This window comes from Astatotilapia calliptera, chromosome 4, assembly GCF_900246225.1.
Source record: "Astatotilapia calliptera chromosome 4, fAstCal1.2, whole genome shotgun sequence".
Taxonomy (NCBI): domain Eukaryota; kingdom Metazoa; phylum Chordata; class Actinopteri; order Cichliformes; family Cichlidae; genus Astatotilapia; species Astatotilapia calliptera.
In genome coordinates this window covers 30340719-30365602 of record NC_039305.1, presented here as the reverse complement: position 1 = coordinate 30365602, position 24884 = coordinate 30340719, and the positions used below count along the sequence as shown (strand labels likewise).

Genomic DNA, 24884 nt, shown 5'->3' with positions numbered 1-24884 from the left:
CAGACTGCAAAAGAGCAGGAAGGACAAAGTAAGCAAATGGGCAGATAGTGAGGTGGGAAAACAGAAAATAAGATTATGACATGAATGGTAGCATTTAAAAAGGTGCATATTACTCCAAACAGAGGCTACAAATCTATTCACCACTGATATCCTGTGTTGGGTCTGCACAGTAAATGGTAAATGGTAATGGCCTGCATTTGTGTAGCGCTTTACTCAGTCCCTAAGGACCCCAAAGTGGTGCCCCCCACCCACCCCAAACCCCACACCCCAAACCCCACCTCACCCCCACCCCACCTCACCCCTCCTCCACAAAGGTGGCAGTCATATACTACTGTTGTCCAACCTATTGAGTTGCTTTTAAAGATAACTTTGTAATCTAATGTTGTAATAGCAATTGCAAGGCATTGTTTGAGTGACATTATGATTGGGGGCTGAGCACCCCGACAAGTTTTGACCTAGGACCGTTCCTGACGGAATCAAATCCCCAGTTATAGTTACTGGAAAGACCTGCCCACATAATCCAGCAGGAGTAAAACAAAATAACTACAGAGTGATTGAGCTTGCATCAAGACAGCCTGCATGATGCAGTATTAAACTTTTTGCATTGTATTGTATTGTGCTTGTCCTCAGACAGGAGAATCAGCTGCATTACAGAAATTGAAGGTACAGTCTGTTAATAATAATAATAATAATAATGGATTGCATCAAAGCGCTTTACAATACCACTATTCATTCACTCTCACATTCATACACTGGTGAAGGCAAGCTACAGTTGTAGCCACAGCTGCCCTGGGGCAGACTGACTGTTACTGAGTTGTTAGAATGATGTGTGTGAGTGCCTGCCATATGCTTTGTGCAAATAGATCTGATGAGTCGAACTGATAAGAAAGTTATCAAAAGTGCAAACCCCCCACATTACAGATGGCTCATCAGGTTGTTTCAGTGGCTATTGTTTTTTCTTTATAAAAATCTCTGTTTAAAGGTATAAAAGAAGCCAAGTGAAAATACAAACAGCACATCGAGGAACACTTTCAAACAAACAACTCGAGAAATGTGGCAGGTGATCAAGACACTTACTGGCTACAAAGACAATCACACACAAACCACTCCCCGGACATCACCTCACCTGATACCCTAAACCTGTGCAGAGTCAACTTGAGGAAAGCAGCGGGTCCTGACAGAGTAGCCGGAAGAGTGCTTAACCCTCCTGCCATCCTTTAAAAAACTCACACCCATCACCCTAGGGACCATTCTCAGCCACGCCATAAAAAGACCATATATCCATATTTTATTCCACTTTAAATTAGCCAACCTTGTAAAACTACTTCTCCCTGAAATATTCATGTAAAGTTTTAATTATATTTTCGTTGTTTTAACCCTTCAAATCCCAGTGTTATTACATGAGCGCCCTGTGTTATAAGCCCCAAAAACCAAAAAACGAAACTAATTTCCACAAAAAACCAGTTGAAGTAATATGTGATTGTCATTATAAGTAGGCCTTTAGATGGACCAAAGATTGGCACCAACATACATTTTGACCTGCCATTATTTTTTTTGCATTTTTTTTGCAATTTAAAAATTAAAACTTCAAAGCCCTGAGTCTTCATTGACATCCAAGAAAAGAAGAAAAAATAAAATCATATGATGATAATTTGGGGTTGAAAAATAGCGTTTATAATGGAAGTCAATGGGCAGAAAATGGTCCCCAGGGTGATGGGTGTGGGGATTTCTGCTGCTCAGCCATTTTAGGCTGATTTAAGGAATTCACACTGGAATATTAACATTGACAGGTAAAAACTATCCTGTGGCAAGTTTGGTTATATTCCACTGAACACAGTGGAAATGGCAGCCATTTAACACATAGCAGTGGCACAAAAAGGTCCCAAGAAGGCAGGAAGGTTAAAGCTTGCATAAGACCAACTAGCAGAGGTTTTCATCCATCTTCAACCTCTCCCTTCTACAGTCTGTAGTACCATCCTGCTTTAAGTCAACCACCATCCTTCCAGTGCCCAAGAAGAACAGTGAGTTGCTTGAATGACTACTGTCCAGTTGCTTTAACATCCATAATTGCCAAACACTTTGAGAAACTCATCATGTTGCACATTAAAGCTGCCATCCCTGCAGACCTCGATCCATACCATTTTGCATACAGGGCAAACAGGTTGACAGAGGACGCCATAATAACAGCTCTTCACTCAACCCTCACACACCTGGACAGTAGTAACACCTATGTGAGAATGCTGTTTGTGGACTTCAGCTCTGCCTTCAATACAGTTCAACCCCAAAAACCGGTTAATAAACTAGGACTCAACTTAGGACTCAGCAGCTCACTGTGCACCTGGATATTGGACTTCCTGAGCAACAGATCTCAGAACGTCAGGATGGGAGAGCACACCTCCTGCACCCTCATTCTGAACGTAGGCATCCCACAGGGGTGTGTTCTCAGTCCCCTCTTTTACTCACTTTCCACCCATGATTGTTCTCCAATCCACACCAGTAACACCATCATAAAATTTGCTGATGACACCACCATCATAGGACTGATTGACAACAACAATGAATCAGCCTACAGAGAGGAGATTCAGCATCTGAAGCAATGGTGTGACAACAACAACCTACATCTGAACACAGCCAAGACCAAGGAGATGGTAACTGACTTCAGGTGAACAAAGTGATCTGAGCACTCTATCCTCTACATTGATGGGGAGGAGGTAGAAAGGGTAGAAAGCTTTAAGTTCCTCGGAGTCCAAATCTCGGCCGACCTTACCTGGTCCACAAACATTTCCCACTAGGTAGGGAAAGCACAACAAAGGCTGCACTTTCTCAGGAAGCTGCATTAGGCCCAATTACCCCAGAGACTGCTAGTAAACTTCTACTCCACCACTGAGAGCCTTCTGACCTACTCCAGCACACTCTGGTTCAACTGCTGCACTGTAGAGGACAAGAGGAAACTGCAGTGGGTGGTGAGGGCAGCAGTGCGGGCAATTGGGACTTCACTAACCCCCCTCAGAGACATTTATACTGGCAGACTTCAGCGGAAAGCCAGCATCATCATCAAGGACCCCTCACACCCTGGACACTCACCTTTTCCCCCCTTTCCCTCTGGTAAACACTAGAGGTCCATCAGGTCAAAGACAAACAGACTCAATAGAAGCTTCTACCGACAGGCTGTCAAACATGCCCTACCTTCAGTCTGATTGAAGGTTAACTGCACTGCCAACACTCAAGGAGATTACACTTTATCCATAAACCGTATTTTTATTTATACTATAATGCAACCAACATTCCTACCTCTACAAACTGTATTTATTGTAGTAGCAACAGCATCCCCCCCATTTAGATCAATATATATATTTGGACACTGACACAAGTTTTTTTTTTTTTACCCATTTACTTAAACATATTCCAAATATAGTTATATAATGGACATAGACTAATGTGCAGACTGTCAGCTTTCATTTGAGGTGTGGTTCTTGCATTTGGAAGATTTTCTGTTAATAGACAACATGTGGTAAAAGGAGCCCTCCGTGTAGGTGAAACAAGCCACCCCTAAGCTGCTAAAATAGAAAAAAATCCAATGCAACAAATCACTACAATATTAGTTGTGGCAAAATCTACAGTTTAGTACATCCTGAGAAAGAAAGAAAGCACTGGTGAACTAAGTTGATACGTAACCTGACGATGCCTCGGAGACTTCAGCTTCAAAGAACTGGTGACATTGGTGCAAAATCATCACTTGCCAAAACCCTCCGTGATTGTTCAGCGGTTTAAATTCCACACTCATTCATGCAAGCCAGGAGTTTCAGTGGCTGCGTATGTGGTGGAGCTGAGACAGCTATTGGAGCACTGTGAGTTTGGAGGCGTGCTGGATGACATGCTACGCGACAGGTTGGTGTGTGGTATAAATGTTGATGGCATGCAGCGTCGGTTGTTTGGGGAGCCCACACTGGACTTTAAGAAAGCTTTGAAAATTGCTCAGGCAATAGAAACAGCAGCTAATAACATTAAAGACATCAGAACGCTAACGACAATATGCACTCAGCTGATGTACATCATGTATCTCAGAGTGTGAGAGGCAAACTGAGGGAGCTAGTGGAGTGTTACCAGTGTGGGGGAGCAGATTTTGCCAAGGAGTGTGTTTTCAAAGACAGTACCTGCTAAAACTTCAAGAAAAAGGGGCACTTAGCCAAGAAATGCAGGAGCTCTAAGGAGAAACCAAAGAAGGAATGGAAGACAAAACCCAAACTAAACATGCATCACCTGCAGAGCATAGCGCCTGAGGAGGATGAGTGTGTTTTCAACATGTTTAATCTGGTTGGCTTAAATAAATGCCATGCAGAGCCCATATGCCACTATCCAGGTAAATGGGAAGGAGCTACAAATGGAGGTGGATACAGTGGCCTCAGCTTCCGTGATCAGCCAAGCCACCTACCACAGCTTATGGCACTCGGGCGGGGCGCCGGCTCTCCAAGCGACTGAGATAAGCCTGAGACAGTACACGGGTGAATGCATTCCCCCGCTTGGTGGTATAGAGGTGCATGCAGCATATCAGGGTCAAGAAACTGCAGCAACACTACTGGTGGTGAAAGTGGAGGGGGCTAATCCGCCTGAACTGGAGAGAAATCAGGTATGTAAGTGTAAGCCAAGATGAATTGCTGGGAAAGCATGCAGATGTTTTCAAGAATTAATTGGGCACCCTCTAGGGCACCACTGTGAAGCTGTGTGCGGACTCTTTTGTCCGGCAACGCTGTTTCAAACCATGCACTGTACCATACGCCATGAAGGCCAAGCTGGAAGTAGAATTGAGAGACTACAACAGTTCTCAGACTGGGCAGCCCCGATTCTACCAGTGTTGAAGGAGGACTGAGGGGTGTGTATATGTGGTGATTACAAACTGACAGTAAACCAAGCCTCTCAGCTCAACACCTACCCTCTGCCTCAAGTGGATGACCTGTTTGCCACACTGGCGGGTGGTCAGACATTCACAAATTTGGATATGAGTCATGCATACCACCAGTTGCTGCTGGATGAGGAATCAAAAAAATATGTGACAATAAACACACACAAGGAGCTGTTCAAGTACAATCGCCTGGTGTTTGGCGTTGCATCCAGTCCAGCTATCTTTCAGCACACCATGGACAATCTTCTGCAAAAGATTCCCAGTGTTGCTGTTTACTTGGATGACATTTTAGTTACAAGTAAAACAGAAGAGGAGCATCTGCGTAACCTTGAGCAGGTGTTGAAGAAGCTCTCAGAAGCTGGGTTGCATTTGAAGTGCAGTAAGTTTGTTTTCCAAGCCCCTAGCGTGACATACCTGTGTCATCGCATCTCAGCTCAGGGCCTGTCCCCGCTGGAAGACAAAGTGAGGGCAGTAAAGGAAGCCCCCAGTCCAAAGAATGTAGCTGAACTAAGATCATTCTTGGGCTTAGTGAACTATTATGGGAAGTTTTTGCCTAACCTCTCCAGCATGCTTGCTCCCCTGTATGGGCTCTACTTTTAGAAAATTTGATGTTTTCTAAAAATAGATAAAATAGATCAAATTTGATATTTTCTAAAAATAGAAAATATCAAATTAAAGACTTTACAAGGCAAGACATAATGATGGAGAGACTGTTTCATTTCTAGAGTTGTGCAGTTATTCCCTCAAACCACTGCATTCTAACTACTGAGTGAAAGTAAAAGAAAAGGAGTCGAACAAAAGAACCCAAGTGGGGGGAGAAATATATCAGTATGATAAATTAGTGGTCTGACTGATAATCTTCTTCTTCTTCTTCTTAATATGGACTTTGTAGGTGTTTTTATTTATTTTTGTTGTTTTAATAGAACTGTTATTCCAAGGTGGCCTAATTATCTAATTACTAATAGCCTTAATGTCATAACACAGGAAACACAGAAGATGTTTCCTGTGCTAAGGCAATTGAAATGAGTAGATATAAGTGGCATCTGATAAAAAGAAAACTTTCTATTCCATCCTGTGATAAGAACACAGTGAGAGACTGAAATGAACCATCTACAGAGGACACAATAAACCTCAGTAACCACATTATCTTCAGTCCTGAGCAGATTGTTATTGCGGATTTCTGAAAAAAAGCAGATTTATTTTAAACACATCTACTTGCACATTGAACTTAAGAGAAAAATATAAAAGAATCAACATTTCCTCTGCTTTTCTAGGCAAACACTCAATGTGTACATTACAGTCAGCATGATTTCATACTGATGACCGACAGTTCTCTGGTAATTCAGTCAGTTTACACAGTCCACACCCATCAAGTGCTTAAATGAATACATTTCCAACCATGGACATATTTACCTTTTACAGGTACAGATTATAATATTAGCAGATGTTTAGCTGCACCTACAATAAAACTTTATCGTGAGTATATAGTCCACACATTCACTATTCAACATATTTGAATTTACCAAATGGATCTTAAATTCCAGGAATTAGTATGTGCATCATACTTCAAGAGAGATTCAAGATTCTTTATTTGTCACATGCATAGTTATACAAGTACAATACGCAGTGAAATGTATCCTGAAACCCTCCTCGACTGTGCAAAAGGGGAGAGAATTACATTATATACATTATGTGAATATATACATGGGGGACTTTATGTGCAGTAAGTGGCATTGTGTGGAGCAAGTGGGTGAATTCTGTACATTAAATGAATTAAATAAAACAGACAATCTCAAATTTTTTAAATTAAAAAATCTGAAATGTACATTGTGCCGGTGGTTGTTAGAGTGTCTGGAAGAGAGTCCTGGCTCAGTCACTTATGGATGCTTATGGATACTTAAAGATTTAAATATATTTATGACCGGCTATCCAAAAAAAATGTTGGGACCACATATAAAATTGAAATAATACTGAAATCACTGATAACCCTATACTTGAAAATGTAACAACATTTAAAGTAAACATGCTTAACATGTTTACTTTAAATGTGATACCTGCTAGAAAACACAGTAACAAAAAATGTTAATGAAGCCATTGAGATTTTTGTCATTTCTTTATTAATCTCATAATATGACCATCAACATCATCAGTTTTCCTAAACGTCCTCAAAGTAGAAAGATGCCCAAGGAAACAACTGAGATGAACATACACTGCCTTCACACACATATGAACTTGAGTGACATCTCATTCGTAATACACAGAGTTTAATATGATAGCCAACCCTTTGTAGCTATAAAAGGTTGGATACTTCTGGGATGGCTTTCCACAAGGTTTACGGGTGTGTTTGTGGGAATCTTTGACCATTCTTCCAGAACCACTTTTGTGAGGTCTGTAAACCATAAAGTTTTATTTTGCTATACTCTTGACAAAACATTTGTTTTGCTGTCTAAGTTTAGCCAACTACAAAATGGCACCTATGTTTATTGTGTGAAGCTAGTTTTCTCCTTTGGTATATACACATTTAGGTTATTCATATATATTTGTCCTTTTTATTTTTTATTACTTTTTTTTTTTTAACAGTGAATTTCCAGAACTTTGGCCTAATTTTCTGATTAAGTGCTTCTGTCTGCCATTGGAAGAAAAAGCAGACTAAAGTACACATTCAGAGGCAGGTGAGGTGGTGGGTGCTAAAGTTACATCCATAAATTTTTGGATCAAGACAGTTTTTGTACTTTTGCCTCGCTACATCACCACAGCAGATTTTAAATCAAACAATCCAAACGTAATTGGAATGCAGACTTTCAGCTTAAATCAAGTGCTGACAAATATGCAAAAAACTAAAGGCAGTAGGATACATTCCACATTAGTTACTTTGCATGCTACTGCAACACTATCTGACTGTCATTTCTTTTTGACATCTGACTGGCCACTTGGTGTTCGCTCTCTCTGCGGTAGAGTATCACTTCCTGTTCCTGCTCAACACACAGTGGTGTTTTTGAGTAGCTTATCTGCTTAGCAATTTAATTAAAAACTTTTAGATACCTCCTTTTTTATAGTATAATCTACACGTGCTTCATCCGAACCACACTCTGTGTACTCACTTCTAAATTATAGCCAAAGTATTCACTCACTGTGTCTTTACTGTATCGCTAGCTTAGCTTAGCTCGTAGCCGACTTGCTAGCAGCATGGCCTCTTCACCTGTCCCTCCTGCACTTTCCTGCTCATTGCTTCAGATGTTTAGTTACTCCTCGGCCTCCTTTAGCAGTAGTGATACTTGTAACAAATGTAGCATATTTGCAGCTCTGGAGGCCATGATTACTGAATTGGAGACTCGGCTTCGCACCCTTCACTCACTCATAGCTAGCCAGGCCCCTGTAGCTGGTGCAGCTGAAGATAGCGTAGGCCCCGATAGCTTTTACCCGGCATGTTTGTTCCTTACATTGGAATTTGGAGGTGTGTGTGTGTGCGTGTGTGTCAGAGTGTGACCCCATAAACGACTTCCCTAAACCTGCTGGTCTGGAAAGTCCAAACAACAGAAGAATTTACTGAATGCAGTAAAACAAAACAAAACAAAACCAAAACAATTATGCTGCATCGTTTCTTCTGTTTCTATTTGGCCACAACACCTCATCCACATCACAAGCAATATTTTCACTGGCCGATCAGCAGGGCAAATATCGCCTAGCATGGCGAATCGAGAAAAAACTAAAAAGCGTGGGTGGACAGTGAACCAGTCTTCATCGTCCTCATCCTCCTCCTCCTCCCCCTCCTCCTCTTACTCTCACTCCTCTGGCTCTGCCTCTGTTTCCAATGTTGGCATCCATTGCACCAAAACAGAAGAACTCACCTGTTGCCCTTTTATAAAGCTCTGATTTTTTCATTGCAATTATGTGTGAAAGGTGTTTACCTATGTGATGAGTTAGTATGCAAGGTAGGGCAACTGAGTTTACAATTTTGAATGACAGTGTGTTTCTCTTGTGAAAACAAGAGATTTTCTTCATGAAAAGAGTTCCAAATGCAGAGAATTATGTGTAGTGTTTTGAAAAAAGTGTGTTTTAAAACTGCAATTTGAGTGTAAAGCAGGAATTATGCTTGTAGTTTAGCAGAATTGGTTTAGGGGGGTGGTGCATCAGTTACATGTGGTAGTCACTGTGTCTGAAGTACATGTAATTGTGTGTAAACAACTGGAAATAACTGTAATATTACTGTTAATATTACTCTGAAAATAAAGGATCACTAAGAGTTTTCACTTTCCTGAATCGCCTGAAACTTTCCTTAGGTGTCTTCTCTGTGTTGACTAATGTCCAGATCGGATGACAACATATTCTCAGGGCTATCTTGATCTGATCTTCTTCTGCAAGTACTTTAGGGGGAAAAATCTGAAATTCATTTCCTTATGAAATAGGAAGAAAGCCACATCAGAAATGCTCTCAGTGGCTGTCAAGAATCCATTTTGTAGAAAAGCAGAATGTGAAAAGAAAGACTGAGATATGCCAATTACACAAGAACTGGACTGAAAATCAGCAGAAACAGGTCTTGTGGAGCAATCAATTCAAAATTTGAAATTTATGGTTCAAATTGTGCCCAGTATATATGAAAATCTGGAGAGTAATGTGTGGTTTACAAAACGTAATATTTTGTATTAGTGTAAGTGGTCAGTCTTTGCTCAGATATAGTAACCTTATCCCTGTTTCCATAGTAATATCTACAAGCACTGACAATAATGTAATTGCTGTGCTCTATAAATTGCAGCTTCCTATTCCTCTCAGTACAGTGTTTATCACCCTGTTTAAATTACAGAGCTTTATTTACTAAACATTTTATTGTTGATGATTTTGTTACCTCTCATAAATTAGACTCATTTGGACTTTGTTCAACTAGGCAACTGCTTCCCACTTGTGAAAAATTCTCCACTAAAATACAAATTTTCACAAGCCTAAAAATACTCTACAAACCAAGTACACATCGTAAGATATCTTGGGTGTTTTGCACACCCACTCATAGATACACAAGGATACTTAATATAATTTTTTTTAATTTACTTAATTGAATTAATGAATTTATCAGCCACAGGCAAGGCCAGAGCTGGGAATTGTTTGTGGAGGAGGAAGGAAGGTTATATGTTGTCAGTACGGACAAACACATTTTTAAGTTTGTGTGGATGAAGAAGAGTGATCTTTAGCTTTACTGAGTATTTTTTAATCATTTCATCACAACACACAATTTAACATCTCATCCTAAATTAAAGATTAAAGATACTGCAATAGACAATAAACTCCATGTTAGGGAAAATGTTCTAAAACACTTCTTCAGTAAAGACTCAGAGAAGAGAAACACACAGAAGTTCTTGCTAGCAAGGGCAGTCTCCACACTAAGAGACTCCAGTGAGAGAACTGCCCTGGTCTTTATTTATACTCTTGAGCGTATGTGTGTGTGTATGGTGTGTGTGTGGTGTGTGTGTGTGTGTGTGTGTGTGTGTGTGTGTGTGTGTGTGTGTGTGTGTGTGTGTGTGTGTGTGTGGTGTGTGTGTGTGTATGGTGTGTGTGTGGTGTGTGTGTGTGTGTGTGTGTCACTGCTGATCAAAAGGGTCATATAACATACAAACACAAAAGGTACATCCTTGGTCATAAAGAGGGTAGTCTCCCCCACCCTAGATGGCACGGTGAGGAAGTCCAGCAGTTAAAGCACTTAGACTGAAACAGACATAGCTACGTTAAAACAATAAAACAAGGTGTGACCTCTCCCACGCTCCCAGGATGTGGGGGGTGAACCAAGCCTGCAGCCTGCTAGAGATCACACATCTTGTCACTACACAATTGATTATATGCCTCTAAGTATACATGGTTAAACATTTCCTAATACAAATAACTACAAACAGCATTCTACCATAAGCAAACTTATATCACTAAAAGATTATACTGACTACTAAATACAATTTTCCATTGACACTCCAGAAAACCAGGAATCAACATATGAACATTATCTGTGCAAAGACTGATACTGCTGAAGTAAAAGAGCAAAGTCACAGAGGTGTTTATGAATACACAGCCAGGCGTTTTGCAATCTGGTCCATTTTGGCACAATCTGTGAGTTGAAATTTCTTAGGTATTGATATTGAACAGAAGAAATGATTTAACTTCATCTAAATACCTTAAAAATGCTTGTTTTTCAATAATTTTTGAAGAATTACCCATACACACATGCATAATGGCCCTTGTGTGAATGTGGAAAAATAGTCTTTGGGGCTTTAAATTCTGAGTTGCCGTAACTTTGGCTTCATATATTACATATTATACTTCATATACTACATATTGCTGTAAGGTGACCAACCATATGGCTACCAGTTTTGATATTTTTTTGACTATTTAGTTTTGCAAGAAAAATGTTTTAAGTAAAAAAATAATAATAATAATAATTGGCGTGTAAGTATGGACTTATTTTGCAAGAGAAAATTCTGAACGTGTGATTAAAGAATAAGTGGCAAAGGTACCAGTATCTATTAAAATATGACAGGAACCCAACCCAACAACAGAAACAAGAAAGATACATTAAACATAAAATAACTAAATATGAGAGTAGTTATGTGACAGTAATGTCTCTGTTTTCCTTTCCAATCCCATACCAAGTAAAGTTCAGGCTGGTATCAACAATACTGATTCGATATCAGTACTTTGTACAAGAATTTAATGTGCTTGGAAAATCAAAATCAGCATTATTGTATTTTAAATTATACCTTAACAATAAATACAAGACATAGCACTACTTGTTCTTATTGTTTAATTATGAAGAATTATCATACAAGAGGGAAAAAACCCAGTCAATGTCAAAACCTTTAAAATATTCAATTAACAATGACTCAAAACAAATATGACTGATTGAAAACAACAATAAAGCTAAGAACCATTTTCCTAGACTATCTATCTATCTATATCTATTTCATTTCAATGATCACAATAATATAGTTACTTTCTACTGCTTTTCTGTCAATGATAAAATCCAGTTTTCCCCAAACTACTAAAATAGACAAATTATTTGGTATCGGAGGAATCAGTATTTCAGTATCAATCCTTGCACCACTAGACAAGAGAGGGAGAAGAACAGTTAAGGAAACAACAAAGAAACTAAACATAAACATATTCAAAGTAGGACCTGAAACTGAATGAAAAATCAAGTATTCTAAACTAGAACAGCATCCAGCACTCCATAAAAACAAGGCAATAAGAGGAACTCAAACTATTGTGTTATTACTAGATATATTAGATTAACAATAAAAACATGACCTTATGACACTAACCCTATCAACAATAGCATAAGAAATCAAACTGCCTATAGAATCATAAAGAAATAAAATCAGGAACAATAAAACCCAACAGAAAGAAAAAATAGCTTTATTCACATGAATCCCAAGCTCTGTCATTCCTGGAGTAATGGCTAAACAATTAAAATGAAAGAGACGAAAATGTTCAGATTAAGTGCAATATGTAATGACAATAAGTGACCCTTATGTGCGTTTATGGTCTTCTATCCATATCTAATGCACTTAAGGTGGTTTTTGAAAAAGTGAAGCTGCAGTTTGAATTTGCCTTCACTTCTTTCAGGGTGTCTGAATTTGTTGTAGGTAGGATTACGGTTTTCCTGTGTTTTGGGTTGATGGTCAATTATCACATCACCACATGAGGCAACCATCAAAGAGCCCAGGCCATCCATGAAGAACTCTAGAGTCAGAAACAGACATTTCCCATTCAAGAAAATATCATCTTAGTGCCATTTTCAATCTAAACCCCTTTTGAGGTCTGGACTTACCTGAATGCGCTACTCGCTGGAGCTTGGGGTCAAATCTCACCCTCTGCATGGCATCTGTACGAGCCAGGAAGAAGTTGACCACTCCACTGGCCAAATGGCATTGTGGGTAACCAGGAAGACGGTGGAATTTTCCACCAGACTTCCTGTATAGGCAGCCACCTTCATTTTCATCTCCTTCCTCATATAGAATAGAAAAGTAAAAGCGGTTCCCTTGTACTGACCCACCAACCTAATTAGAGAAAAACAAAAAACCCATTATAAAATCAACACAATACAGTACAACAGAATCATGTAACCAAGGTTCAAAACTGGTGATTGAGAAAAAATAATCTTGAATTATTATTCAAGATTAGATTAGGCCACGTTAGAAGTCTAGTTTTTTTTCAGATGCTTTCAATCATGTTTTTCTTGAAGGATGCAGACTTCTTCCTGTACCACTGCTTGAAGAAGGTGTCTTCCAGAAACTGGCAGTAGGACTGGGAGTTGAGCTTGACTCCATCCTCAACCCGAAAAGGCCCCACAAGCTCATCTTTGACGATACCAGCCCAAACCAGTACTCCACCTCCACCTTGCTGGCGTCTGAGTCGGACTGGAGCTCTCTGCCCTTTACCAATCCAGCCACGGGCCCATCCATCTGGCCCATCAAGACTCACTCTCATTTCATCAGTCCATAAAACCTTAGAAAAACCAGTCTTGAGATATTTCTTGGCCCAGTCTTGACGTTTCAGCTTGTGTGTCTTGTTCAGTGGTGGTCGTCTTTCAGCCTTTCTTACCTTGGCCATGTCTCTGAGTATTGCACACCTTGTGCTTTTGGGCACTCCAGTGATGTTGCAGCTCTGAAATATGGCCAAACTGGTGGCAAGTGGCATCTTGGCAGCTGCACGCTTGACTTTTCTCAGTTCATGGGCAGTTATTTTGCGCCTTGGTTTTTCCACACGCTTCTTGCGACCCTGTTGACTATTTTGAATGAAACGCTTGATTGTTTGATGATCACGCTTCAGAAGCTTTGCAATTTTGAGACTGCTGCATCCCTCTGCAAGATATCTCACTATTTTTGACTTTTCTGAGCCTGTCAAGTCCTTCTTTTGACCCATTTTGCCAAAGGAAAGGACGTTGCCTAATAATTATGCACACCTGATATAGGGTGTTGATGTCATTAGACCACACCCCTTCTGATTACAGAGATGCACATCACCTAATATGCTTAATTGGTAGTAGGCTTTCGAGCCTATACAGCTTGGAGTAAGACAACATGCATGAAGAGGATGATGTGGACAAAATACTCATTTGCCTAATAATTCTGCACTCCCTGTCTTGTGTGAACTCTTTTCCCAATAAAAGGCAGCGAGAGGAGGCCGTCGTCGGTGTCATTCGTAATGAGATTTGAAGTGCGTTTCTGAGATACCGACGAGGCCTCCCTTGCAAATAAACCGATCGATCGCTGACTGTCTTGTTTTCTTCATGATGAATAAGTCTCTAAACCAGCAGGGCTTGTGGAAACACAGACCCAACATTTATTTGGTCCTTCGGAACCGGAGCCCAACGCATCGCATCCACCGAGGAGAGGGAGATGACGCCGCCGCAGTCTGCTAGCAGCCGAAAGCCCTGGTGCTTAACTTTGTCACCAGGCCGGTCGGGATGGATGGCAATTGACGGGATCCAGAGATTCTTCCCATGAACGGAAACAACACGAACAGTGAGTACAGAAGGCCTTAGAGAGCGGCTACGTGACCGTGCGGTTAAACGCAGTTACGTGAGTGTGCAAGCTGTGCGTGTAGACGCAAGCTGCCTGGCTTCTCCGCCAGTGTTTTTGTTTTTGTTTTTAAATCTTTTTGATTTATTTAAGGAGGTAGGTTTGGCTTCTCCGCCAGTGTTTTAAGGAGGGTTAAGATGGTTTCTCCACCGAAAGGAGGATAGAGCTCTAAAAAATAAAAAAAAAGGTTTTTCTCCGCAGTTAAGGGCGTTGAGTGTTTGGTTTCTCCTCCAATAGTAAGGAGGATAGAGCTCTAAAAAATTAAAAAAGGTTTTTCTCCGCAGTTAAGGGCGTTGAGTGTTTGGTTTCTCCTCCAATAGTAAGGAGGATAGAGCTCGCCACGGTAAGGGAGGTTATAGGCCTAAAGAGAGTGTGAATGAGCGTATGTGTGTGTGAGTGCCAGTAAGTGAACGCAGCAGCACAGAAGGAAACCTAAGTCATGTTAACGGAATTACACGTAGCCTGGGTTTTGGGGTAAGGCGCGTTGCATGCCGCAAAATTAAAAGAAGTCTACCTTGAAAGAGGATGAAATACACTGCAAAGTATTTATTGGGCAGCACGTGGTGTGTGGATCGTTGACGAATGAAGTGTAATTGTGCTCTAAGCAGAAGTGAGTGTGAGTGTGTCTGACATCACGGTGTGTGTGAAAAGGTATCCAGCTGGGGCAGACATGATTCTGCAGGTCACCTGCCCAGTGGACAAAAGAAATAAAATAGTTGTGTGGATGAATGATAGCATGAAGAGTGTTTGGTGTTTCTCAGCCTGAAACAACTGCAATGCTATTTTCTGTTTTGGAGAAAAGGACAGTTTAACAAAAAATCAGAGAGAGAGATGTATGTTGTTTAAGCAGTGATGAGAATAATGGAAATGTGATGAGAGAGGAACACAAAAACATACAGAAAATGCATTAACTATACTAACCCTACATGCATATACACAATAAATGATACTCATGAAGACCAGACAGCATCTTAAGCACGAGATTCTGTTAGTCATCTTGTCCAAGTCACTAGTAAGATGAAAGTGATATATAGACTAGTGGACTGAATATTATAGGAGGACAGATGGTTGCATCATAGAGGAGGAAACAGAATGCTGATGAGAGGTCTTAAATGAGTGAGCTGAGTGAGCTGATTGTGAGTTTCTGGTGTGTGAAGAAGTTGTAACATGGCACACATTTAGTTACATGAGAAGAAACTTATTATGTGATGAGACAGCAGGGTTATGCTGTATGTTGTGTGTACGGCTGATTTGGATGAATGTTTGAGATTAAACTGGCTGTTGATTTGTCTTTTGTTACTAAGTTGAGCCTGCCAATTGGGTTGTTACGATTTATTCCCCTGAATTGAAGAACACGTGTCATGACTTAAACAAGGCCTTTCTTTCCTTTGCTTTCCTTTATTTTCTTTTTATTTTGTTACTCTCATGGTGCACTAAAGTTTTGTTTGATAATTTTTCTGTCATCTAAGCAGATCTGAACGTTTGAATAGGAAGAACTATACAACATGTTGTTGCGAACGGTTGCAAAGTGAGTTTCTCCAAAATTAAAATGGGCTGGGGAGAAAGCCACTTATTTGGGACAATTAGAAAGTAAGTTCCTGTCCAAAAGGATTCAACGAGGAAATCCAGTCTAAATTCTTTTTCTTTTTGAAATGTCGTCGTTTTTCTGAGGGTGGAAACAAAATGCGACAATAATTTCCACTATCAGCAAAAGAAAGAATCACTGAGTGAATGAGTGAGAATTTAAAAAAATGGGGAACTGACTGACTGGTTAAAGCTGACAAGACTGACTGACTTAACACCATTGTGTGAAGCTAACCCCCACCTGACAAAGGTGTGGCTGTATCACTGTGTGTGTCTCTGTTGCAGGAGCAGAAGGAGACCACAGGAGGAAACTTGGGTGACATGACTATGTGAACTCTGCAAATTTAACCTTTTTAGTTTTCATTTTTCTGTGTCTGTGAATTTACCATGGGTGTGTTATTCACTACCGTGTGTTGCTCACAGAGATTACTGTGAGAAAGAGTGTATACACCTGTGCAGCGCTAACATTTACATTTCTTTTCTACAGCAGGTGGTTAATCATGTGATTTGATCATGTGATTTATAGCAGGATACAACTTAATGATGTTTTTCTACCACAGGATTGCTGAGATTTTGTGTGAAGAAAACTGTGGTTACAGGCTATATGTTGATGATGAAATTACACTGTGTTGTTGAGAAAATGTTGGAGAAAATGTTGAAAATTACAGGGGGGAAGTGAATAAAGTGTGATACTGTGTTTGAAACCAGTGTTGCATCTTTTTACAGCAGAGTGTTAACTTTATGACTTTTCACAGCTCCTCTGGAATCTGGATGGCCGACACCTGACAACCAGGATGATCCGTGTGTTTGGCTAATGTTTGTTTTTCTTTAAGAGTGTTTGAAGAGGATTCAGCACAGACAGACAAGTGACAATTGAACAGATGTGCAGTGGTTACTGAATAGTTAAATAGGGCTCATTATCTGACCACACTGTTGGGCTCATGGTGAGTGACAAACTTAAGGGACGTCACTGATTACAATGTGGAATGACGTTGAGATGTTAAATGATTTGGAGCAAAGTATGGAAAAAGCAGGAGTTTAAGGAGTTTAGAATAAACCTGCAATGATCCTTGTCTCTGTGATGCTGAATACTTTATTACACTTACGAGCTGCAGTTGGTTGCAAATGTGAAGTTGTTTTAACTTGAAGACTTTGTCTTCTAGGATACAGGCTCTGGGTGGAGCTGAGAGTTAAACAAGCTAAACATTTAATTGCTGACTAATGTTTTTACACAAGGTTACAGGTGGAGTATGGCTGCTCCAAGGGACAAACCCTGGAGATTGTTTTAGGGAGACTGTGCAACATTCTTGTACATGTCTCATTGGGGAGTTGACACGTGGTGAAAGCCGTGTGGCGAGAGGAGTGTCATTTTTTTTTAAATTTGTAGATGTCGTGAGGTGCCAGGATGAGAAGGAGTGGCTGAGGGGATTGTCCACAAGATGGGAGCTGAGGCCAGGAGAGAGTCTTCAGGAGGATCAGAGACAGCACAGAAGACATCGCACAGAGAGCTGTGCTACTGGGCTTTCAGGAGATCATCGGGAGGAGTCTTTGCACAGCAAACAACCATAAGGAGTGGAAGAGTTTCGACGTTGACGTTGAGGAAGACAACTAAGGTGTACGACGTGCTCTGCCTTACATCGTCTGCAGACTAAATTTACATTTCTGTCACCTACAAGACACTTGTCTTTAATGTAACGCTTACTCTCACAACCACACATATTACCATAAAATGGTGCACAATTCTGACTCCATCAACCCTTTTGCCAACGAAAGAAGAGGGCACTTCTCATGAGTGTAGAGAGCACTTGGAGAAGGAGTGTAAGCCAAGGGATGACTCAATAGCTGTGGCACTCGTTGAGGGAAAGGTTTGGTTTGTTGATGATTTGAGTCTTACGACAGTAGAGGGACAGGCTAAGACAGGTTTTACTGTAGCAGACAGTGAGAAAGTTATCTATGCATGACAACTAACATGTTTCATATTTGCTTGAGCAGCAGAGATGCTAGCTTTAATGGAAGCGTGTAAAGCTGCAGAGAGACAATATACACTGATAGGCAGTATGCATTTGCTACATTACATTTCTTTTTAGCGCAGTGAGTGAGACGAGGTGTGGCAACGTCTACAGGGAAACCTGTAGAACACGCCAAACTCTTGCAAAATCTGCTGGAGGCAGTGTTATTAACCAGTGGAATTGCCGCTTGTAAATGTGCAGCACACATGTGAGGGAAAGATCCAGTTAGGGAAGGTTTTTGCAGATAAGATCGCAAAAGAGGCAGCTTTAGTTGAACATGGTGTTAACATTTTAGCAGTACAACATCAGCAGACACGCAGGCCCACTCACCTACAGCAGGAAAGCGGTTGTGACTTACAGAAGGAGCGAGCTTGCAGGATGGTGTTTATTATCTGTGCGATAAACCAATACTGCCTGAGAATTTGTATAAGACTGCTGCCTTTTGAGCCATGGGCCGTGCCATTTCACAACAGCAGGGAGATGATGGGAGCAGTAGAGCAACATTTTCATACTCTAGGATTTAATACTTTAAAAAAAAATAATTTGCAGGTCATGTCTGATATGTTGCAAGCACAATTCTCGGGGTAATTTGAGACTGAAGAGAGGGAAATTCCCCAGACCCAGTCACCCATTTCAAGTTATTCACATGGACTGTATAGAGCTGTCCAACTGTAATAACTATAAGTACTGTGTAGTGATAGCGTGCCCTTTTTCAAAGTGGGTAGAAATCGTCCCAACTAGGAAAGCAGATGCCATCCCGGAACATGGGATTCCAGAGACCATCGCTGACTGTCTTGTTTTCTTCATGATGAATAAGTCTCTAAACCAGCGGGGCTTGTGGAAACACAGACCCAACAATTGATGTCTTCTCTTATCAAGAAAACTTAAAACTTGTAGGTCCAAGTTACACATGATTGAGCTAAAGAAAAAAAACTGTTACAAACTGAACCAACACAAGCTATTTCATTCTTACCACATCTAGTTCAGGGACCGCCTCCATCACCTCCACAAGCTTCTCTATCTTTGTCTTCTCTGAAAACAAAAAGTCATCATCCACCCACAGAAAGTACTTGGTTGTTACCTGGGAAACAGCTAGATTTCTGCCTGCAAACCAGCCCTGAGAAGAAGAAAGAAACATCCTCTGTTCAAATTTATAAATTGGAATGGGACCCCGAGATTTACCTGGTTTGACTGGAATTGTACTTGATAAGTCTTCCAAGAACTGAATTGACATTTGCATGTCTTATATTCTATAAATATAATTTGAATCCAAAATATTGCTAAAAACTCATAATTCTGAAATGAATGTGTGTGCATACCTGTGCTGGAGGCATGATGTAATGCTGGATGTTTTCTCCAGTAACACTTTCTGGTTGTAAACTGTCATCTGCAATAATCACTTTAATGTCACTATAGAATTTCCGGATGCTGTCCAACAACACCCTCAGTTGTTTGTAACGCAGAAAGGTCTTTGTGATGATGGTGACTTGAGAGCTGATATCTAAAAGACAGAAGTATACAGAGAATAATTTTAAGAAAAGATGAACTGTTAATATGGCAGAGTAGCATTAAATTTCTGAGTCATTCAACCAAAGGAAATACTAATAAATGTATTTTTTTTTATAATTCTGGAAAAGCATGTGTGAGGATGAAAAATAAGTTAGATATAAAGATATAAAATCTGCCTGTTATTATGAAATAAATGAATTATTTCACACATGTTTTAGAGTCTTTCTGGAGCCTGCTAGGCATGGGGTCACAATACAGATATCAGATTAGAAAGATTCTCAGCATACTCTGAGTGAGCTTCGAGAAATTTCTAGCAAGAAAGTCCCAGTTCCCAGTTTGGAAGTGATTTCAGAAAATTCTCAGAGCAATTTGAGAAAAGACACAGCAAAAACTTTAAATGAAAGAAAGACAGTGGGTTGGAAGAGTAAATGCAGTATTAAATGCAGCATATTGCATTCTCTGGTTAGTCATTAAATAAATAAATAAAAATCCTACGATGTTTTGAAGTCTCGAAATATTACCCTTATGCTCACTTGATTTATAACCTCAGTAAACTTGTCCCTTAAAGTTTATGATTTTTTGTCTTATACAACAAATGTAAGGTTATTTTTGTAAATGTTGTTACTATTGTAGCAGATTTCGATTTTTACATGTCATTGGTCACATTCCTATTTCTTCTTTTTTGAAATGGAACTGAAGGCAAAGGAAGGAGGGCGGGAAAAAGAAAAGGCTTCAAGGACAAGAGGGGAGGAGTGGGGGCAGAATATATATATATATATATATATATATATATATATATATATATATATATATGTATGTATGTATGTATGTATGTATATATATGTATATATATATGTGTATATATATGTATATATATATATATATATATATATGTATGTATGTATGTATGTATGTATATATATGTATATATATATATATGTATATATATGTATATATGTGTATATATATGTATATATGTATATGTATATATGTGTATGTATATATATATGTGTATGTATATATATATGTATATATGTGTATGTATATATGTGTATGTATATATATATGTGTATGTATGTATATATGTGTATGTATATATATATGTGTATGTATATATATATGTGTATGTATGTATATATGTATGTATATATGTATGTATATATATATGTATATGTATATATATATGTATATGTATATATATATATATATATATATATATATATATATATGTATGTATAAAAAACACCCAGCACGCCCCTGCGGGCGGTTTATCCTTCAAGCTCGGGTCCTCTACCAGAGGCCTGGGAGCTTGAGGGTCCTGCGCAGTATCTTAGCTGTTCCCAGGACTGCGCTCTTCTGGACAGAGATCTCCGATGTTGTTCCCGGGATCTGCTGGAGCCACTCGCCTAGCTTGGGAGTCACCGCACCTAGTGCTCCGATTACCACGGGGACCACCGTTACCTTCACCCTCCACATCCTCTCGAGCTCTTCTCTGAGTCCTTGGTATTTCTCCAGCTTCTCGTGTTCCTTCTTCCTGATATTGCTGTCATTCGGAACCGCTACATCGATCACTACGGCCGTCTTCTTCTGTTTGTCTACCACCACTATGTCCGGTTGGTTAGCCACCACCATTTTGTCCGTCTGTATCTGGAAGTCCCACAGGATCTTAGCTCGGTCATTCTCCACCACCCTTGGGGGCATCTCCCATTTTGACCTCGGGACTTCTAGGTTATACTCGGCACAGATGTTCCTGTACACTATGCCGGCCACTTGGTTATGGCGTTCCATGTATGCCTTGCCTGCTAGCATCTTGCACCCTGCTGTTATGTGCTGGATTGTCTCTGGGGCATCTTTACACAGCCTGCACCTGGGGTCTTGCCTGGTGTGATAGACCCCAGCCTCTATGGATCTTGTACTCAGAGCTTGTTCTTGTGCTGCCATGATTAGTGCCTCTGTGCTGTCTTTCAGTCCAGCTTTGTCCAGCCACTGGTAGGATTTCTGGATATCAGCCACCTCCTCTATCTGCCGGTGGTACATACCGTGCAGGGGCCTGTCCTTCCATGATGGTTCCTCGTCTCCCTCCTCTTTCTTGGGTTTCTGCTGCCTGAGGTATTCACTGAGCACTCGGTCAGTTGGGGCCATCTTCCCAATGTATTCTTGGATGTTCGTTGTCTCATCCTGGACTGTGGTGCTGACACTCACCAGTCCCCGGCCCCCTTCCTTCCGCTTAGCGTACAGCCTCAGGGTGCTGGACTTGGGGTGAAACCCTCCATGCATGGTCAGGAGCTTTCTTGTCTTTATGTCAGTGGCTTCTATTTCCTCCTTTGGCCAGCTTATTACCCCAGCAGGGTACCTGATCACGGGCAGGGCGTATGTGTTGATGGCCCGGATCTTGTTCTTACCATTCAGCTGACTCCTCAGGACTTGCCTGACCCTCTGCAGGTACTTGGTGGTTGCAGCCTTTCTAGCGGCCTCTTCATGGTTCCCATTTGCCTGCGGGATCCCCAGGTACTTGTAACTGTCCTCTATGTCTGCAATGTTGCCTTCTGGTAGTTCAATCCCCTCAGTTCTGACTACCTTCCCTCTCTTTGTTACCATCCGACTACACTTCTCCAGTCCGAACGACATTCCAATGTCATTGCTGTATAGCCTGGTAGTGTGGATCAGTGAATCGATGTCTCGTTCACTCTTGGCATACAGCTTGATGTCATCCATGTACAGGAGGTGGCTGACAACTGCTCCGTTCCGTAGTCGGTATCCGTAGCCAGTCTTGTTAATGATCTCACTGAGGGGGTTCAGGCCTATGCAGAACAGCAGTGGGGACAGAGCATCTCCTTGGTAGATCCCGCACTTGATGGTGACTTGTGCTATGGGCTTGGAGTTGGCCTCTAGTGTTGTACGCCACATCCCCATTGAGTTCCTGATGAAGGCTCTTAGGGTCCCATTGATCTTGTACAATTCTAGGCATTCCAGTATCCAGCTGTGGGGCATTGAGTCATAGGCCTTCTTGTAATCAATCCAGGCAGTGCACAGGTTGGTCAGTCTGGTCTTGCAGTCTCGGCTGATTGTTCTGTCTACCAGTAGCTGGTGTTTTGCACCTCTGGTATTCTTGCCAATTCCTTTCTGTGTCCCGCTCATGTATTGACCCATGTGCCTGTTCATCTTAGCCGATATGATGCCTGACAGGAGCTTCCATGTAGTACTGAGGCAGGTTATTGGTCGGTAGTTGGAGGGGACCGGTCCCTTCTTGGGGTCCTTGGGGATCAGGACCGTCCGGCCTTCAGTTAGCCATTCCGGGTGTCTTTCGTTAACTAGTAGCTGGTTCATTTGTGCTGCCAGACGCTCGTGGAGTGCAGTCAGCTTCTTCAGCCAGTAGGCGTGAACCATGTCGGGCCCTGGTGCTGTCCAACTCTTCATACTGGAGACCCTTTCTTGGATATCTGCCACTGTGATGGTTACTGGACCCTGTTCAGGGAGGTCGCTGTGGTCTGCCCTCAGATCCTCTAGCCACTGAGCATTGCCGTTATGGGTTGCATCCTTCTCCCATATGCTCTTCCAGTATTGCTCCGTCTCCAGCCTTGGTGGTGCTATTCTCTTATTGTTCCCTTGCCACTGAGAGTACACACACATGTATATATATGTATATATGTATATATACATATATGTGTATATATATATGTGTATATATGTATATATGTGTATATATATATATGTGTATATATGTATATATGTGTATATGTGTATATATATATATGTATATATGTGTATATATATATGTGTATATATATATGTGTATATATATATGTGTATATGTATATATGTATATATATATATGTATATATGTGTATATATGTGTATATATATATATGTATATATATATGTATATATGTATATGTGTGTATATATATGTGTGTATATATATGTGTATATATATATGTATATATGTATATGTGTGTATATATATGTGTATATATATGTGTGTGTGTGTGTGTGTGTGTGTGTGTATATGTATATGTATATATATATGTATATATGTATATGTGTGTGTATATATATATATATGTATATGTATATGTATATATATATATATATATATATATATATATATATATATGTATATGTATATATATATGTATATGTATATATATATGTGTATATATATATGTATAAAAAAAAAAAACACCCAGCACGCCCCTGCGGGCGGTTTATCCTTCAAGCTCGGGTCCTCTACCAGAGGCCTGGGAGCTTGAGGGTCCTGCGCAGTATCTTAGCTGTTCCCAGGACTGCGCTCTTCTGGACAGAGATCTCCGATGTTGTTCCCGGGATCTGCTGGAGCCACTCGCCTATCTTGGGAGTCACCGCACCTAGTGCTCCGATTACCACGGGGACCACCGTTACCTTCACCCTCCACATCCTCTCGAGCTCTTCTCTGAGCCCTTGGTATTTCTCCAGCTTCTCGTGTTCCTTCTTCCTGATATTGCTGTCATTCGGAACCGCTACATCGATCACTACGGCCGTCTTCTTCTGTTTGTCTACCACCACTATGTCCGGTTGGTTAGCCACCACCATTTTGTCCGTCTGTATCTGGAAGTCCCACAGGATCTTAGCTCGGTCATTCTCCACCACCCTTGGGGGCATCTCCCATTTTGACCTCGGGACTTCCAGGTTATACTCGGCACAGATGTTCCTGTACACTATGCCGGCCACTTGGTTATGGCGTTCCATGTATGCCTTGCCTGCTAGCATCTTGCACCCTGCTGTTATGTGCTGGATTGTCTCTGGGGCATCTTTACACAGCCTGCACCTGGGGTCTTGCCTGGTGTGATAGACCCCAGCCTCTATGGATCTTGTGCTCAGAGCTTGTTCTTGTGCTGCCATGATTAGTGCCTCTGTGCTGTCTTTCAGTCCAGCTTTGTCCAGCCACTGGTAGGATTTCTGGATATCAGCCACCTCCTCTATCTGCCGGTGGTACATACCGTGCAGGGGCCTGTCCTTCCATGCTGGTTCCTCGTCTCCCTCCTCTTTCTTGGGTTTCTGCTGCCTGAGGTATTCACTGAGCACTCGGTCAGTTGGGGCCATCTTCCCAATGTATTCTTGGATGTTCGTTGTCTCATCCTGGACTGTGGTGCTGACACTCACCAGTCCCCGGCCCCCTTCCTTCCGCTTAGCGTACAGCCTCAGGGTGCTGGACTTGGGGTGAAACCCTCCATGCATGGTAAGGAGCTTTCTTGTCTTTATGTCAGTGGCTTCTATCTCCTCCTTTGGCCAGCCTATTACCCCAGCAGGGTACCTGATCACGGGCAGGGCGTATGTGTTGATGGCCCG

The 24884-nt window shown here is 41.0% G+C and overlaps 1 protein-coding gene across 4 annotated transcripts in view; it reads right to left on the bottom strand.

Annotated features, from left to right (window-relative positions):
* Positions 1-11661: 11661 nt before the first annotated feature.
* Positions 11662-24884, bottom strand: part of LOC113021406 (beta-1,4 N-acetylgalactosaminyltransferase 2-like) — a 45664-nt gene continuing 32441 nt past the window's right edge. For all 4 annotated transcript variants that reach the window (XM_026166049.1, XM_026166050.1, XM_026166051.1 and 1 more), the window contains 4 exons: positions 19370-19551; positions 19024-19167; positions 12705-12933; positions 11662-12616 (listed from right to left, as the gene is read on the bottom strand). In XM_026166049.1, coding sequence (XP_026021834.1) covers positions 12423-12616; positions 12705-12933; positions 19024-19167; positions 19370-19551 — 749 coding nt within the window. In that variant the 3' untranslated portion in view covers positions 11662-12422. The remainder of the gene's footprint in view (positions 12617-12704; positions 12934-19023; positions 19168-19369; positions 19552-24884) is intronic.